Raw genomic sequence first — 16,916 nt, forward strand, 5'->3', positions numbered from 1 at the left:
GGTTGATCGTTAACCTGAAAGAAAAGTGTATGTTAACATAACCTGGGAGAAAACAGCTAATGAATGGGTTATAAGAAAGAAGCAGCTTTACCATGAGGGGGTATTTAAAGTAGTCACTCTCAAGGGAGCACTCTTTGGCAGCAAGCGCCAGGCCTTGCAAAATGGGGAGAAAGATCTGTAAGGAAAAAAAAAACAAAACAAAATGGGAAATATAAGTTTAAGGAAATTTAAGAACGGGAGGCATCGTAAATAAAGTGCGGATCTGAATGCACAGGCGTTTCCCGCATCCCCGAGGAAAAGCTGTTTGCATACAAGGGAGTCCAGACCCAGCCAGGGTGCTGCTGTCCTTCACGTCCAGCCACAAAGTAATGCAGCCGAATTCTCCAGAAGCAACAGCACACGGAGAACCCTAACACCCTGGCAGGACTCCCCGGTGTTCCACAGAAACTCAGGAATCTGGAACCTGATATGGACCCTCCAGGGATCCCTGCATTAATCAGCTCAATTCTACACAACTCAGAACACATGTTTCTGATCATCAAGCACCCATAATCTATAAAGAAACTGGACTACATGTACTAATACCTTCTCACCTCTATCAATGGTGTTAAGAAATTCTTTGCTTCTACCCTCCCACCTCCATCTAATTCCTTCCATCTTTCCCTGTATTTTGAAGAGAACAAGAAAAATAGACCAATAATGAATATTATTACACTAGAGGCCCGGTGCGTGAAATTCATGCATGGGTAGGGTCCCTAGGCCTGACGGGCGATCAGGGGTGATCAGGGCCGATCAGGGCCTTTCGGCTGCCGGCCAGGGCCTTCCTACATTCCGTGCTGTCCCCTGGTGGTCAGTGCACGTCATAGCGAGCGGTTGAACTCTGGTCAGCCAAACTCCCGAGGGAACAATTTGCATATTAGCCTTTCATTATATAGGATTAACCTTAAATATGTAGAACAAAGAGATAGCTGGTAAACGCTAAAATTGAAAAAGACAACTTTATCAGGATGTCTTCCCTCCACATACACAATAGCCTGCTGGCAGAGCTGCAGGGCACTCCCATGTACTTTTACAAGTTTACTACTAATGCCAGGGCACACAAACGCTGCCAGATGAGCACAGCACACATGACTTCGAATGTCACAACGCACTCACTCATCAACACATCTGGGGATTTGGTAGGGATTCGAGACTTCCAATTCCATTAAAGTAGAAAAAGTTGTAACCAACGGCTAACAATCTGAATGCCAACATGTTGGAAAAGGGAGTTCTATGAAGCCACTGGGAAACCTGAGAAACTCCCTTTCCTACTAACCTCGTTCCATTGTACTGAGCACCTTCATCGTTTAGGAAGCACAGTATTACAGAAAGGTGCCCTGGACTACCGGGGCCTTACGGCATCCAGAGGTATCAACACAGCTCTGGAAGAAATCAGTCTAGTTTTGCAAATGAGCAATCGGGGTGGAAGTAATGTGCTTGCGTAAGAGCTAAAAATGGAGAGGAAGTGCTTAGACGGGGAACGCCAAAACTGCAAGCAAGAAAACAAACAAACAGAAGTTCCAGAATCACCAAAAATAAATTTCTTAACTGGTCATCTAAAGTAATCTCTGAGCACCGTTTTCAGGAATGCTATAAAGTAAAGCATCATTACTTTCTCTAATAGAGCTTTCCTCTTTTGTAAGTAGAGTTTGCGTTATAACAAACAGACAATATTGCTAAGCTTATTTTTCAAATAGGCAAGTGTTATACTATCTGTGTGACTTACATATTTTAATAATTCTCTTCTATTCATATAAATAGCTCCCAGCAATAAAAAATGCTACAGGTGTTCATCTCTAAGCTTAAATTCTAGCAACAATTTATTTCTGATATCTTTATTTATCTGTGAACATCACAAATATTTACATTTCAGTCAAAAGATTTAATAATTTAAAGAAGACAGGAAGGTAACTTGTTTTTCAGTTCAACAACTCCGTTTTACTCATCCTTTCTAGAAAAGACACGTGGTGATACCTAAGGAGAGACAAGCCTTGCTTAAGACTAAGTGTCAGAAAAGGCATCAGAATCCTGTGATTAAAAATAAGCAGGCCAGCCCTGACTGGTTTGGCTCAGTGGATAGAGCGTCAGCCTGCGGACTGAAAGGTCCCGGGTTCGATTCCAATCAAGGGCATGTACCTTGGTTGCGGGCACATCCTCAGTGGGAGGTGTGCAAGAGGCAGCTGATCGATGTTTCCCTCTCATCGATGTTTCTAACTCTCTATCCCTCTCCCTTCCTCTCTATAAAAAAAATCAATAAAAATATATTTAAAAAAAAATAAGCAGGCCTGCAGTGGTTGACACACTGTGAATATACTAGATGCCACTGAACTGTACACTTCAAAATGAGTACCCTTGCTACGTGAATTTCACCTCAATTGTATAACAACAAAGAGGTCATTTCATAGCCTCTGTACAATAAAACAGGCACAACATACTCCTTTCAGCTGATCATTGGGATGATTTTTTAGTTGAAGCTACTCTGGGTCCCTCAAATGATGTCTTTTTTAATGCAAGTGTTCTAGTTAAAGCAGTTACACATATAACACAATGTATCACCTTTCAAGACAGTTACTTATTTCCATCAGCGTTCACTCATCCTTCTGGAGAAGAATAGCTCACGCTGATGCCTTAACTATTCCCCTGTGTCAACGAGACCATCAGGTAAGAGAAGCAGCAGATGGATCCAGACAGAGTATGCAACGCTAACTGGGAGTTTCACTCCTGAATTTTAAAGACACAATTTCTGAGAATTCAAAGGCATTAAAATGAATAGCTATAGCCTGGCTGGTGTGGCTCAGTGATTGGGCATCAACCTATAAACCAGGAGGTCACAGTTCGATTCCCTGTCAGGACACATGCCCGGTTTGAGGGCTCTGTCCCCAGTGTGGCGTAGGCAGGAGGCAGCCAACCAATGATAATCTCTTGTAATTATAATTGATGTTTCTAACTCTCTCTCCCTCTCCCTTCCTCTCTGAAATCATTAAAAATATATTTTAAAAAATTAATAGCTATAAGTAATCCTCCTATATAATAAAACGCCAATATGCAAATTGTCTCCTCTATTGGAAGTTCGTCCAGGGGGTGGGGCTGGCTGCCATCCCCACCCCCCTACACCCCAATCAGGGCAGCCTGCCAGACCCACCCATGCACGAATTCGTGTACTGGGTCTCTAGTATTAAGTATAAAAAGAGATTAATAGGAATCATATCAAGTATAGCTTGCCTCTGTTATTCTTCCTAGTCACACGAAAAAGAAATGATCATACAACAAATTGAGAGAAAATGTCATAAAAATCCTTTTGCGGAGGGAAGGAAGCAGCTTGTGTGAAAGTGGCTGTGGCAAAGTGCGTACTTTTTTTTTTAATTTTTAAAAATTGATTTCAGAGAGGAAGGGAGAGGGAGAGATAGAAACATTAATGATGAGAATCACTGATTGGCTGCCTCAGGCCGTCCCTCCCCCCCCCCCCCCCCGAATCCAGCTGGCAACCCAGGCACGTGCCCTTTGACTGGAATCGAACCTGGGACCCTTCAGTCTGCAGGCTGATGCTCTATCCACTGAGCAAAACTGGTTAGGACCAAAGAGTGTACTTTGTAAGACAAGCCATAAAGCAGCAACCAAAAGGCAATGCTAAAAACACCCTGCAAGCCTGAGCTTATTAGTTATTATTAAGCTTTATTATTAAATATTGCATATCTGCATTTTCACTTGACTTTACACAATGAGGTATCAAAAATGAATGAGTAGTTAATGAATGAAGTAATCAGTAAGATATGAGATATCACCCCCAGATTACTGGTAGGAAGACAAAGATTTTATGTGGTGTGCAAACTGCCACTGCCCTAATTTGGTCATTAATTTATTAATCACCTTTTTGTAAACACGGAGAGCTAATTTTCAACACTACTCATCAAATGCACAGTGAGCCTGATGCTATCTCTTGGTATTCCTATGTTAAAAGCTCCTTAAAAATCAGGGGCACACCCTTATACTTCTTCTTATTTCCCAAAGCACTTAGCAAGAATCCTATTTAGAATATTCCTGCCTCATTGATTAGTTGAAAAGACACCTGATTTGAACAACGCAGCTGTCAATCTGATTTCCCTAAGAAAGGGATCTCAGGTCAGTCTCCTTTCTGAGCAGATAACACGTGCATAATAAAATTCAGGAACAGAGTTTCAATATATGGTGCATTTAAAAACCAGCCTCATCATAGAAACTCCTAAGCTAAAAGTTTTGGTAGCAAATTCCCGAAACCGTACCTGCTTGAACACTTCTTCATCCTGGTGAGTGGTTCTCACCAGCTCTTGAATGAAGCCGTATGGGAGGTTCCTACACAGCATGTACGGCACCAGGAGGGATGGCTGCTGCATGGACCTGCGGACCGGGAGAGTCAATAACTGCGATGAGTCAACCAATTGCCACATAATACAGAGCACATGGGAGGCCATGTCAGCAGCAACTGCCAGCCAAATGTCAAACTTGAAATCTCCCAAATATTCTACAGGACATAGGTAGTTTAGGTAAAAGATCACTCTTCTTATCTATTACAATAAAGGCGTAATATGCAAATCAACCAAATGACCGAACAGCAGAATGATGTCCGGACAACCATGCTATGACACGCACTGACGCTAGGCAAGCCAAGGCGGGTACGATGCAATTGGTCGGGGGGGGGGGGGGGTCCCGCCATCGCCCCACAATTGCCCTGCAGAGGGAGGCACAGGCCAGCCAAGTGATTGCACTGCATGCCTGTCGCCCACAGAGGGAGGTGACTGGTGGTGGGGGAGGGAGGAGCAGCGCCACACAGATGGCAAGCAGTGGCAGCGGTGGAGGCAGGGCCAGCTGCCGGCAGCCGGGGTAAGGAAAGCCCCAATAGGCCCTGATTGCCGGCCAGACCTATGTACCCTACCCAAGGGGTCCGGATTGCATGAAGGCGCAGGCCGGGCTGAGGGACACCCCCTGCCCCGTGCACAAATTTTATGCACTGGGCCTCTAGTCATAAATAAATTCCTTTCTGTCTAAAAACTGAGAGATTAGCCCTGGCCAGTGTGGTTCAGCAGTTGAGCATAGACCTATGAATCAGGAGGTCAGGGTTCGATTCCTGGTCAGAGCACAAACCCAGGTTGCAGGCTCGATCCCCCATGGAGGGGCCTGCAGGAGGCAGCCAATCAATAATTCTCTCTCATCATTGATGTTTCTATCTCTCTCCCTTCCTCTCTGAAATCAATAAAAAATATATTTTTAAAAATTGTCCTCTTTTACTTAATTGGTTTATGCTTTAACCAATTAAAGATGAGCAGTGGCTAGACTTCCCTCTAACATCAAGCACATCTCAGTTTCTCCTACCTGGGCTGGGTGAGGGAGCCTTGCAGTACTAACGCAGTGTGGGATATGCACTGTGAGCGGATGTTGCTCAGAAGCTGGCTGACCGCTGGCTGGCTGCACATCTGAAAAGAAAAGACAAACAAAATAACTCCAGACTGTTGAAAACTGACAATATTCAGAAAAGACGGAACTCCAGGAAATGGCATGCTTTACTCTTCCTTAATTGACACTGAACAAGCCAGAGTAACTGTATCACCCCGGTCACTGCTTCTGCTGAAATCTACAGTTAGAGAAGAAAGAAGGGGAGGCTGGAGGTGACCACTCAGGAATCTCAGACATGTGCCCGCTCGTTCTGCTTTGCTAAGGTTAAGAGCAACAAACCCAGAGGCCCTGCAGACATATGAAACTAACAGGTGGACAACCAGATTAGTTTCTAATGGAAAACTAGAACTAGAAAATGAAGTAGGAATAAAATGAAACAATAATGAAGTCAGCACAAAAGAGGAAAAGTATAGCTTCCTAAGTTTAAATGCAGTTTTGCAACTTATTATGTAAGTGATTCTGGACAATTAATTAATCTCTCCAAGGTTCATTTGCTTATTCATACAACATTAAAAATAGTACGCATCTTGCCGTAACCAGTTTGGCTCAGTGGATAGAGCGTCGGCCTGTGGACTCAAGGGTCCCAGGTTCGATTCTGGTCAAGGGCATGTACCTGGGTTGCGGGCACATCCCCAGAAGGAGGTGTGCAGGAGGCAACTGATCCATGTTACTCTCTCATCGATGTTTCTAACTATCCTTCTTCCTTCCTCTCTGTAAAAAGTCAATAAAATATATTAAAAAAAAAATAGTAAGCATCTGACACTGGATTACACCGGGCTAGCTGAACAACTGGGAATCTGAACTAATGCAGGCCCAGCACAGCACCTGCCAGTCTATGGGCTACATAAATGTTGTTTATTATGATTATGATTATGAGAGACTATCAGAAATTACTAGGGCCATGTAAGCTGTTGGTAGCAATGGCCCTTGGCCCTGTCACTTCTTCCCTCTGCTAGGATGTGAGTTCTACGAGGGCAGGGATCTTCGTCTGTTTTGTTCATATCCCAAGCTCCTGGTATAGTGCCGGGCATGTAGTACATGCTCAATAACACTTCATGAATAAATAAATGAATGCTAAGTAGGGGGTGGAAACTATTATTTATCAAACAAATGACCAGGCTCTGTGGGTTCTTTTAGATGAATCTATTTCTTATTACCTTTGGTGCTTTTTTTTCCTCTATTCCAACTCGGTCAAAACACTCGATGAGGTAGTTCAGCATATCTGTCTCCTTGCAGGTCTCAATGGCGAAATGGTCACTGTAGGAATCCCAAGAACTTGCCCCACCACAGGCTCCAAAACTTTGGAGAAGAGAAGAGAAAGTGATGGTTCGCACCTCTCCTCAGCACATTGTTTTAGACAGTTTGCACTTCTGCAGCAGAAAGCCTGTTGGGACCCCTGCCCCGGGCCAGAGCGCAGGCCCCATGCAGCCAAGGCTGGAGCTGACTGCTCATCCCCCTGCTCCAAGGCCACCCACAGTCATTTCTAATAAACATTTTATTGTGACTAAGAAGTCTGACCAGAAACCCAACGTCTTATCTTGTTGGGAATGGCAACTTGCAAAACCAGGAGGCCTAAGCACGGCGAGGCATCAGAAAGGAGGCCACACGTACCTAAGCCAAGCGGGCAGCATCGCTCGGGCAGACATGGGGGTTAGAGCACACTAAGCTATTGCTGACAGGATAGCAAAACACCCCTCCTCCTCCTAACTCCTAGCGCGGATCTCAAAGCCTTCAGCTAGCATTTGGCAACAGGGCCAGAGCTTAGGAAACTGTCCAGTTAGGAGACATGAAAATGTTGGTTATCAACACAAATTTCCCGAAGCTTTCAGTGAAAAAGGCAAAGCAGCACAGTAAGAACAAAACCAAACCCTTGCTCGAGGGGAGTCCCAACCTGGGGTCTCTTCCCAGCCTACAGCTTACCTGTCACCTGAACCCAAACCTCATCTTATGTGCAGCGAGGGTTAAACAAAATCACGCGAAGTGCTTTGTAGACGAAAGCAGAAGACTGTGTGAGGCATTGTTATCATCAGTATCACTGTTCTCTAGGCCAAAGCCAAACATCACCACAGGGTTAGGTGTGCGGGAACTCCAGTTTAGAGCATTAGGTCATATGCCCAATCTGATGTTAACTCACCGATTGATTGGATTTGCACAGAGGAGACAGATTAATCATGGCATAGGAAGAGGCCGGGAATTTTGAAATGAAGATGAAATGAGAAAATATAAGCTTACCCAAAAAGTTACATGTGAAAGATGATAAAGGATGGGAAGAATATCAGGAACCTGAGAGACCCATTCCTACTTCAACGTGGGGCCAACAAAGGCTAGAAATTAAAAAGCAAAAGGAACTGACACATTAACAGTATGTTACGTACACAGACGGGTAGATACACAAAACTAATTTTGGAACATATACATAACCAATCTTAGATTTTAGAAAAATATAACTGACCTTCAAATGACATTAAAGTATTTCAATCAAAAATATGAAAACAATGCCAGTTTTCTATCCAAAGCTTCCAGTAAATGTGAATTCCTACAGTATAGGCCTTACTATAGGTGTGACAGAGAAGGGAGGGAGGAGTCAAGGGGGAGAGGCAGGCAAAGGCACCAGGCAGCCAAGGCCCTCCTGACAGGGAACTAGCACCACAGAGCACCCGGACAAAGCCAGGACAAAGACGGGCAGGCCAGCGTGGGAACCCTAAAAAAAACAACACACAATTAACTTTTGTGTCTTCTTATCTGTTAATTTTGGGGCACTCTTCATGAATTAAGGGCAGGATCTGATATCTGTTCGCTGGCCTGACAACAGAAGGATGAGTACTGTAACAAAGCACAGGAAAAAACCCATAAGAACAAAACAGAAAAACCCACCCACAAATATAAGAAGTGTGCTGAGTCCCCGAAAGTAGAAAGGGGAAAAGAGATGTTTGTGTTCACCTTAGCTTCCCCCCACCTGCTATCCCTGCCTCGTCCTCTGACGTCAGTCACTCAGGGGCTACGGTAGGGCAACAGGTCCCCAAGATGAACTGTACGAATACAGGCTGTGCCTATGCACCATTAAGGTTACCTTTCCTTTGAGCAGCTCTTGCAAAAGACAATGAAAACAGAGATTCCTCATGTTTAAAAAGGGAATTTAAAACTATACATTGCCTTGGCCCTAAGCCCATATTTCTCAATTTTTACATTTCTGAAGCGGAAAGCACCTTATATTTCTTGGATGTTGGTGGGTCCTTGCCAGCAGCAAGGAGTCCGTCGAGGCAGTGCCCGCACTGCGTGGGCCCGCCTGTGAGACGCTGTGCGACACCGGCATGCTCAGATGGTGGCAGGGAATGCACGGACACTAGATTCCACTCTCAGCCAACACGCCCATCCCACTGTGACTAACTCTGAACACCTCAAGCCAACTGAAATATCTTCACAAATGTCGCACTAAGGCCTGAGGAGTGACAATGCAGGCAGAGACCGCCTGTCAGGTGCCAGGCAATGCAAGGGAAGATAGTAGAGTTTTCAAAGCTAGGAGGTTGGTGTCTGTTGGTGACCATCTGTCAGGCACCAAGCAACACTTCCAGTTGATTTCAAGAGAAGAGAAAGAAAAAAGAAGAAAAGAAACAAACAAAAAAAGGTTTAACCAAATAGAATATGTAGAGTATATTGACCAGTGTTGGTCAATATAGTTCAAAAGTGTAAGTTTAATCCTAAAGGTGCTAAAGTAGACCATGATCACATGAAAACCAGCCAGTCCAGCCAACACTTGCTATGCATATGCGTCAAAGGTCAAAAGTCCCTTACAAGGAGCTGTAGATTCACAGTCAAAGAATTGGACTCAAATTCTGAACGACAGATAGTAAAGGACAAAGTGGTGGATAGTTTATATGCATAAATTCATGCTATTGATAAACCCTTTAAATGTTTTAAATATTTTTGTTTTTTCCTAAAAATGCTGTTATATTTCATGATGGTTTTATAACTGCTGACATATGAAATATGACATCAGGAATGTGTCATATGTAAGTCCTAAGAGTATCTCTGGGAAAACATATGAGCCATTTTCTGAGACTACATCCATCCTAGTTAATAATCTAAATTACTTCACATGATGGAATCACATAATACCTGAATCCTTTTGAAAACACAATGAAAATATTCCTGGGGATATTACACATGCCTCAGATCTGTGCAAACTAAATCCCATTTTAAAAACTTGTTTCTTAAAAAGATTCCATTGCAGTTTCTTTTCTTCTCCAAGGGGAACAATCACCCTCCTATTTTCTTTTCTTTTTCTTTTTTTTTTCCTTGCATGCAGGTCCTGCAATTTTATATCTTCTCAATGCAGCGTAAAATCAGAACGGTGTAGCTTTAAGTGGTGCACTCAGTAACAAGGGAAGTAGTGTGCCTGCTGCTTCCAGGCCCTGCCCTGGGCCCTGGGGTAACACGCTGAGTCAAACAGCTGCAGACCTGTTCCTAGGCACCTACGTTCCAGGAGAGATGCTCAAAAACGACTGAACAGAGCAGAGCTCTGGGGGAAAGAAAAGCAGAGGATGGGGGACAGAGCGAGGCGGGACGTGTGCGTGTTTTATACCACATCTAATACAGCAGGGTCAGGGACACAGTCTGATAAGATGGCATTTACTCACAGACCTGAGGGAGTCGGGCAGCCAGCCAAGTGCAAAGGCCTAAGGCAGGAGGAGATATGCTGAGTGAGTTCAAGAGCAGGATGGAGAGTAGGAGCTGGAGGAGGGAGGCAGGTGGAGGCAGATGCGGTGAGAAAGGGGGCGTGTGTGTGTTGTATGTGTGCATTTGTGCATATGTGTGTACGTGAGGTGCGCAGGCTTGTAGGCCAGGGTGAGAGGCTTTGGGTTTTACTCTGAGTGAAGAGGGAAGTCACTGGAAGGTCTTGGGACTGACAGGGAAGAATGATTTCTTTTAGACTATTTCCATGTCTTATCTCCAAGTAGTGACGGCCAGCACAAATCAGAATAAACGTCACTTTTTCACTACCGTGTCATTTTTCTCTTCCTGTTCAGAGGCTCATGACTTTCAAGATTTGACCGGCTTCATTGCAATATCTAAGCAGTGAAAAAACAAAAACCGGAATATTTCTTTCTAGTCACCCACTTCCTAGGAAACAATGAGAAAAACTTTCCTCAGAATAACTCCTATGTTCTTTATCACAAGACAATTCTCACCTCACTCATTTCCACTCCTGGGAGAAGTGGTTCCTTATAATTCACACAGCTCTCTCCACACAACATTGCAGAAGGAATGGTCCTACCTCCCTTAAATTAACCCTTAGCATGGCCACTATAAGAAATGAAGATATGAACATAGGAGCATATGTCCAGACTACTTCCAAAAAGATTTGCATGACATCAACTCCACGGGACACACAGAGGGGGCCAGATATAAGCCCTGCCGATTCCTTCCTCACCTTAATCTTGAATGTAAGAAGTGGGTGTTGAAATCTTCCTTCAAAGGAAATAAGACTCTGAGATGATCAATTAGAGAGGGGAAAAGGAAAGACCATTTGCTGAGCGCTTCATTAACAAGGTTTGGCCCTTCCTGGTTCTGGCCCTACCAGCATTCTCAAGGTCCACTCTATCTGTTTAATCCGTTATGCCTTTTTACCCATCCTTTTATATTCTTTTTTATATCTATTCAGAACCTCTAAGTTGCCAAAATCTGGATAGATCAGATTCCATTTTGACAGCCAGCAAAGGGCGTGCCTGCTGCCTGGGATGCGATTCTGTAATTACGGAGTCAAATGTTCTCGCGCAGAACAGAGAAGATGCTCTTGGCAGCAAAAGAACCAGTAAGGAACGAGAACAACACAGTCCTATTGGACGAAGATGGACACGCCAGAGGCAGCCCGGGGGCTCTGACCCAGGCTCTGCACGGCCTAGTCACGTGACTCGCCTCCCTCCCAGTGGCCCAGTTCTCACAGTAAGGAGGAGGGCTGCTGGGCGGATTACGGTGGCAATGAATGCAGCACTGACAGCGGCTGGCACGTGATGCTCGGTGAGTGTGCTCAGCTATTATTACACAACCCCGGAGTTTTACTTCTCCTGGCAGGTGTAGGATCTAGATCTGAGACAAAGCTGGGATGTTGTAAGTCCAGAAAGACAGGTGTTAGTGACAGCAGCACACCATCTGATACCTTTGTTAGAGAAAGCTGGGATTAAATGGGCCAGGGAGAGATTCTCCGCAGATAACTCACAAACAGCTAACAAAGCACTTATCATGCATGGAAACTGATTCTAACGAGGATACCTGCCGCATAACTATGATCACGCAACAGCATTTTCCTACAAGAAAAGGCACCTTTCTGGCTGGGAAGCATACTCGAGAAAGAGCGGCACAACGTTCAAGCTAATACAAACATCAACCTTCCCGAGTCAGCCGTCAACCGTGCGCCCCGTTCCTCTCCCTTTATACACTCAGTCCTCTGCCCACTGTCAGAGGTAATGAAGTGTCCCTACTCCTACTGCCGGCTCTATTTATAGCCTCGAGTTATTTTTAAACAGTGTTGGGCACAAATACCAACTCAGCCCAGAGGAAACTTCAATTTAAGAGCAAAACTGTAAGACAATGAGTCAGAGTGTTAGAAAGACGGTATTATTGTATTTTCTTTTCAAAGTCACCTGGACAACCTAAGTAGCCTTTTTTAGGAGGGAACACTCAGCAATATTAATGAACTGTGTTTAGGCCTCTGCTGCCATTCCAAAGGCCGTCTAAACAAGCAGGGGCTAGCCCGGCTGGTTTGGCTCAGGGGTTGAGGGTCGACTCAAGAACCAAGAGGTCATGGTCAGGGCACATGCCTCGATTATGGGCTTGATCCCCAGTACGGGCCTTGCAGGAGGCAGCTGTTCAATAATGTTCCTCTCATCGATGTTTCTATCTCTCTATCCTTCTCCCTTCCTTTCTCTCCAAATATCAATAAAAACATATCCTATATAATAAAAGCCTAATATGAAAATCAATGGAATGGTGGAACGACCAGTGGAATGACCAGTCGCTATGATGCATACTGACCACCAGGGGGCAGACACTTAACGCAGGAGCTGCCCCCAGCCCACAGGCCCTGGGCCAGCCAAGGCTGGTGCCAGCAGGGGACCCCCAATCACCCTGCCGGTAACCCCACAGAGGAAGGAGACCGGCAGCGGTGGCAGGGGACAGGGCCGGCCAGCAAGTGGGACGGGGGACAGAGCTGGTGAGTGGGCAGCGCCAGGCCAACCAAGGCAGTTGCCAGCAGGGGCCCCCAATCACCCCGCCAGTCGCCCCACAGATGAGCCCTGATGGCCAGCCAGCCCTAGGGACCCTACCTGTGCACGAATTTCATGCACCAGGCCTCTAGTTTTTTAATAAATAAACAAGCAGAGTCTAGCTCAGGGGTGGGCAAACTTTTTGACTCGAGGGCCACAATGGGTTCTTAAACTGGACCAGAGGGCCGGAACAAAAGCATGGATGGAGTGTTTGTGTGAACTAATATAAATTCAAAGTAAACATCATTACATAAAAGGGTACAGTCTTTTTTTTTTTTAGTTTTATTCATTTCAAACGGGCCGGATCCGGCCCGCGGGCCGTAATTTGTCCACGGCTGGTCTAGCTTCACTGAGGTCAGGGAGGCGATCAGTGAAATCGAGGTTAGACATGAAAGCAGACTCACAATTACAGTGGAAGGACGACCCCGTATGCCCATCAACCGATTGCCCAGACTGAGCCGGGCAGGACCCGCGCAAGCGCGCACACGCACACACGCCAGCACCTCTGCCATTCCTAAAGAGCAGTCATCCATGCAGCTGTGCGCGGGAAAACATGCCTCTCAGAGCACATGTTGCTACATCTGCTCACTCACAAGAATATCCTCGCAACAGGTAAGTGCAGGGTTCTTCATTTGTAGAGCTTAGGGCGGCTGGAGTTAATGGTGACTGATCTCTACTCTGTTATTCATGTTTTTGACAAAAGATTATATGTAAGTTTTCTCTAAACTTACCAGGCAACAACTATGAAAATTTTCCTATGTGCCCTGTACCCCACAAGAGGGTCCTAGCATTTCAGGACATGCAAATGCTCACATCTTCACTCTCCAGTGGGCTCGCCTGACCCTATGCTGTTGGGGTTCAAAGCAGCCCCCTAACCAGGGCTTACGGGAGTTAGTTCCTAAGCACCTATGCACATGCAGGGGTAAGACTCCATTCCTGATACCTGGACCCAAACTGGACACAAGAAAACTCATCACCACCACCAACACCTTCATCATCACCATCATCTTCTTCTTCTTCATCATCATCACTACTGTCCCCAGAAAGCGCGAGGAAGAGGAAGGAGAAAGGACTGTCGTACATACTACCACAACAAAAGCAAAAAAGGTGATCAGGGAACAGAGGAAAAACAAGAGGGAGAAAGCTTTTTTTTTTAATAATATATTTTTATTGATTTTTTACAGAGAGGAAGGGAGAGGGATAGAGAGTTAGAAACATCGATGAGAGAGACACATTGATCAGCTGCCTCCTGCACACCTCCTACTGGGGATATGCCCACAACCAAAGTACATGCCCTTGACCGGAATCGAACCTGGGACCTTTCAGTCCGCAGGCCGACACTCTATCCACTCAGCCAAACCGGTTAGGGCGAGGGAGAAAGCTTTTGCTGTTCAATTAATTAAAGCTTATGCTGGAAGTTTTCTCTACTGACATGCAGGAAAGTGATTCACCTGAGCCACAGAGATGCACAGGGGCCTGTGAGAAGGGCACTGGGTTAATGGAACTCTGGGGCCACCTCTGTCTAGGAGCTGGAATCAGAGTCAAGGCATGAATGCTGGCTCCGTCCAGTGACCAGAGCTAAGGGACACCAGGCCCAGCTCTGCCCTCACCACCGCTTGGTCTGACTATATTTCAACTACAAGTGTCAACAGTATGAAAGTCAAAAAGTGGTTCTGTGATCCCCAACTCTCAAATACCAACTGCCTACAGTCTCTGAAATTCTTGTAACGAGGAGTGACATGTGAATTCAATTTTAAAAACTAAGTTACTTTTTCTTCCTTTTTTTTTTTTTTTTTTTTTACAGGACAGAGAAAGGGTGAGGGGAAGGTAGGGAACAAAGGTGCCCACAACAGAGCCACCCATGCTTTCTGGTGTTACCAAAGCCGGGCAGAAGCACGGAGTCAGGGCAAGAGCCTACCAACTAGTTAGACACACGGTTAATAACCCCAACAGAAAACCCATGTAGCTGGAGTCAGTGCCACACAACAGTCCTTCCAAACGTGTTAACCTGTTTCCCTGCACTGCACGCACACCGCCCGCTCTCCTGCTGAATAAATACCTAGGAGAAGTCCTGAGGGAGGGGGGGCGTCTGCTCAGGGCACTGGGTGAGGCCGGCAGGAAGGCTGGCCCCGTGCTGGCGGCCCTCTGTCGGGAAGAGCTGGCCGGCACGGCTTGAGGGCTACTAGCGAGGGCGGGGAGGCTCGGTGAGCTAGCTGGAAGGGAGAGGCCTGGGGACCTCGGGGTAGGAGAGGCGGAAGGCCCCCCGGGGTGGGTAACAGTGTAGGGGCGATAACGCAGCGATGGCGATGGCGGCTGGCTTCCCGCAGTCCCGGGGGCCGAGCCATGAGCACTGAGGGAAATGGAAGGCACAGCCGCGTGGCCGGCTGCCCCGGAGGGGGAGGCAAAGGGCAAGCTCATCGCCGGCACAGAGCTCCAGAAGCTCACGCTGGGAGCGGGGCTAGTTTCATAGAGGCTGAATTAGGTGAGAAGAGGAGGAAAGAAGAGAAAATGGAAGAAAAACCTGAGATAAAGAATTAAAATAAAAAATAATCACGCTTTTAAAGAACAGTATAGTCACACTTCCCATCTCTAAGCATTCAAGTATACGAATCTTTGAGATACCTAAATAAGAATCACCTAATTGCTGTAAAGGTCTAGAAGTTATACTTATATTTTAAAGCCCTCTCGCCAAAGATTAATGTTTTATTTCTAAATTTTAGTTTACCAAAAGCCAAACCATGGAAAGCCAAAGAGACCAACCTGAAAAGGACAACACCTCCCGCAGTGACCAAATCCAAGCCCCCAAATATGACACCTGCTACAATCTGCACAGGCCCCCGAAAGAACGCTCCCTTCTCTTACATGCTCGTGGCTGTTTTACTACCACTTAACTGTGCAAAAAGAACCGCACTGACCTAGACAAAGAGCTGGCGCCGAAGGAACCCACACCGCAGAACATGGGACTCGTTCCGGGGACCGAGCCAGTATTTAGCGTGAGATTTCTGTCGGGTGACCGAGCTGCCGCGGCAATTGGCTGTGACGTGGCTGTCAGACTGGCGAACGGGTTTTCATCTCTAGTCTGAGTGGACATCATTAGCACTTCCATTAAAATCTGGCCAATCAAGTCCTTAAAATCAGAGAACACTGTTGGAAAGGCAGAATAAAAGGGAGGTTACACGTGGTTCTTTAAATACACTGTCTTTGAAAAAGCCAAAGGGAACCAGAGAGGTGCAGGGTGGTGCCCCGGCCTGGACTGGACCCTGGAACAGGAAAGAGATGTTAGTGGAGAACTGGAGAAACCCAAACCAGGCCTGGAGTGCAGTTAACAGGAATGTCTTAGTTTGGACAGGTCTGCTGGGCTATGTAAGATGGTAACGTTAGGGAACTGGGTGAAGTGCATGCAGAAACTCCCTGTACTCTCTAATACTGTTTTAGAAATCTAGAATTATTCCAAAATACAAACCTCATTAAAAAAAATTATTAGAGTGCAGTCAATGAGTTACTGCTGATACGTATTAGCTGTAAAAAAGTTACTCCCAACTAGAGGTTAGTTTATCACACTAGAAATCAACTGGGTTAATATTTCTTTTCCTGTATATGTTTTATACACAGTAAAACTATCAAGTACAAAGTTCAAAGTATTTTATGAAGGGTCTGACTTCTAGGCACCGTCTGGCTTTTTGGAGCAGATTCCCACTGCTAAGCTTCCTTCTCACTCTCTGCAGCTCCCAACTGCTTTACTGTATGTAGGCCTTTAAATACAGTTTAAACATCACTACATAAATAACAGCTCCGATGCAGGCAAGTATTATCTGATTTGGTTATTAAAAATTATGACTTATAGCCCAGCTGGTGTGGCTCAGCAGTTGAGCGTCAACCCAGGAACCAAGAGGCCATGGGTTCGATTCCCGGTCAGGGCACATGCACAGGTCGTGGGCTCGATCCCCAGTGTGGGACTTACAGGAAGCAGCCAATCAATGATTCTCTCTCATCACTGATGTTTCTATCCCTCTCTCTTCCTCTCTGAAATCAATGAAAATAAAATAAAATGCACCTAATGAGGGATTAAGTGCAAGGCACCCTTCGTGGCACTGGGAAGGCATCAGTGATCAAACCAGACACAAATCCCTGCCAGCAGCATTGCTGTGATGTGCAAGAGAACACCCTTGCCCACCTCCCCTACCTCTT

At 45.7% G+C, this 16,916-nt stretch overlaps 1 protein-coding gene and 1 long non-coding RNA gene across 9 annotated transcripts in view; one reads left to right on the plus strand and one right to left on the minus strand.

Annotated features, from left to right (window-relative positions):
• LOC132231709 (uncharacterized) overlaps positions 1–16,916 on the plus strand; it is a 319,045-nt gene that overhangs the window by 195,486 nt on the left and 106,643 nt on the right. The window lies entirely within an intron of this gene.
• The window catches only part of UBE4B (ubiquitination factor E4B), a 92,327-nt gene that overhangs the window by 28,353 nt on the left and 47,058 nt on the right, over positions 1–16,916 (minus strand). For 7 of the 8 annotated variants that reach the window (XM_059691291.1, XM_059691295.1, XM_059691292.1 and 4 more), the window contains 7 exons: positions 15,644–15,872; positions 14,788–15,201; positions 13,672–13,812; positions 6,624–6,765; positions 5,386–5,486; positions 4,299–4,413; positions 92–175 (listed from right to left, as the gene is read on the minus strand). In XM_059691291.1, coding sequence (XP_059547274.1) covers positions 92–175; positions 4,299–4,413; positions 5,386–5,486; positions 6,624–6,765; positions 13,672–13,812; positions 14,788–15,201; positions 15,644–15,872 — 1,226 coding nt within the window. The remainder of the gene's footprint in view (positions 1–91; positions 176–4,298; positions 4,414–5,385; positions 5,487–6,623; positions 6,766–13,671; positions 13,813–14,787; positions 15,202–15,643; positions 15,873–16,916) is intronic. The other variant, XM_059691298.1, reaches the window with a different exon arrangement.

Source organism: Myotis daubentonii, chromosome 3, assembly GCF_963259705.1.
Source record: "Myotis daubentonii chromosome 3, mMyoDau2.1, whole genome shotgun sequence".
In the NCBI taxonomy this organism is placed as follows: domain Eukaryota; kingdom Metazoa; phylum Chordata; class Mammalia; order Chiroptera; family Vespertilionidae; genus Myotis; species Myotis daubentonii.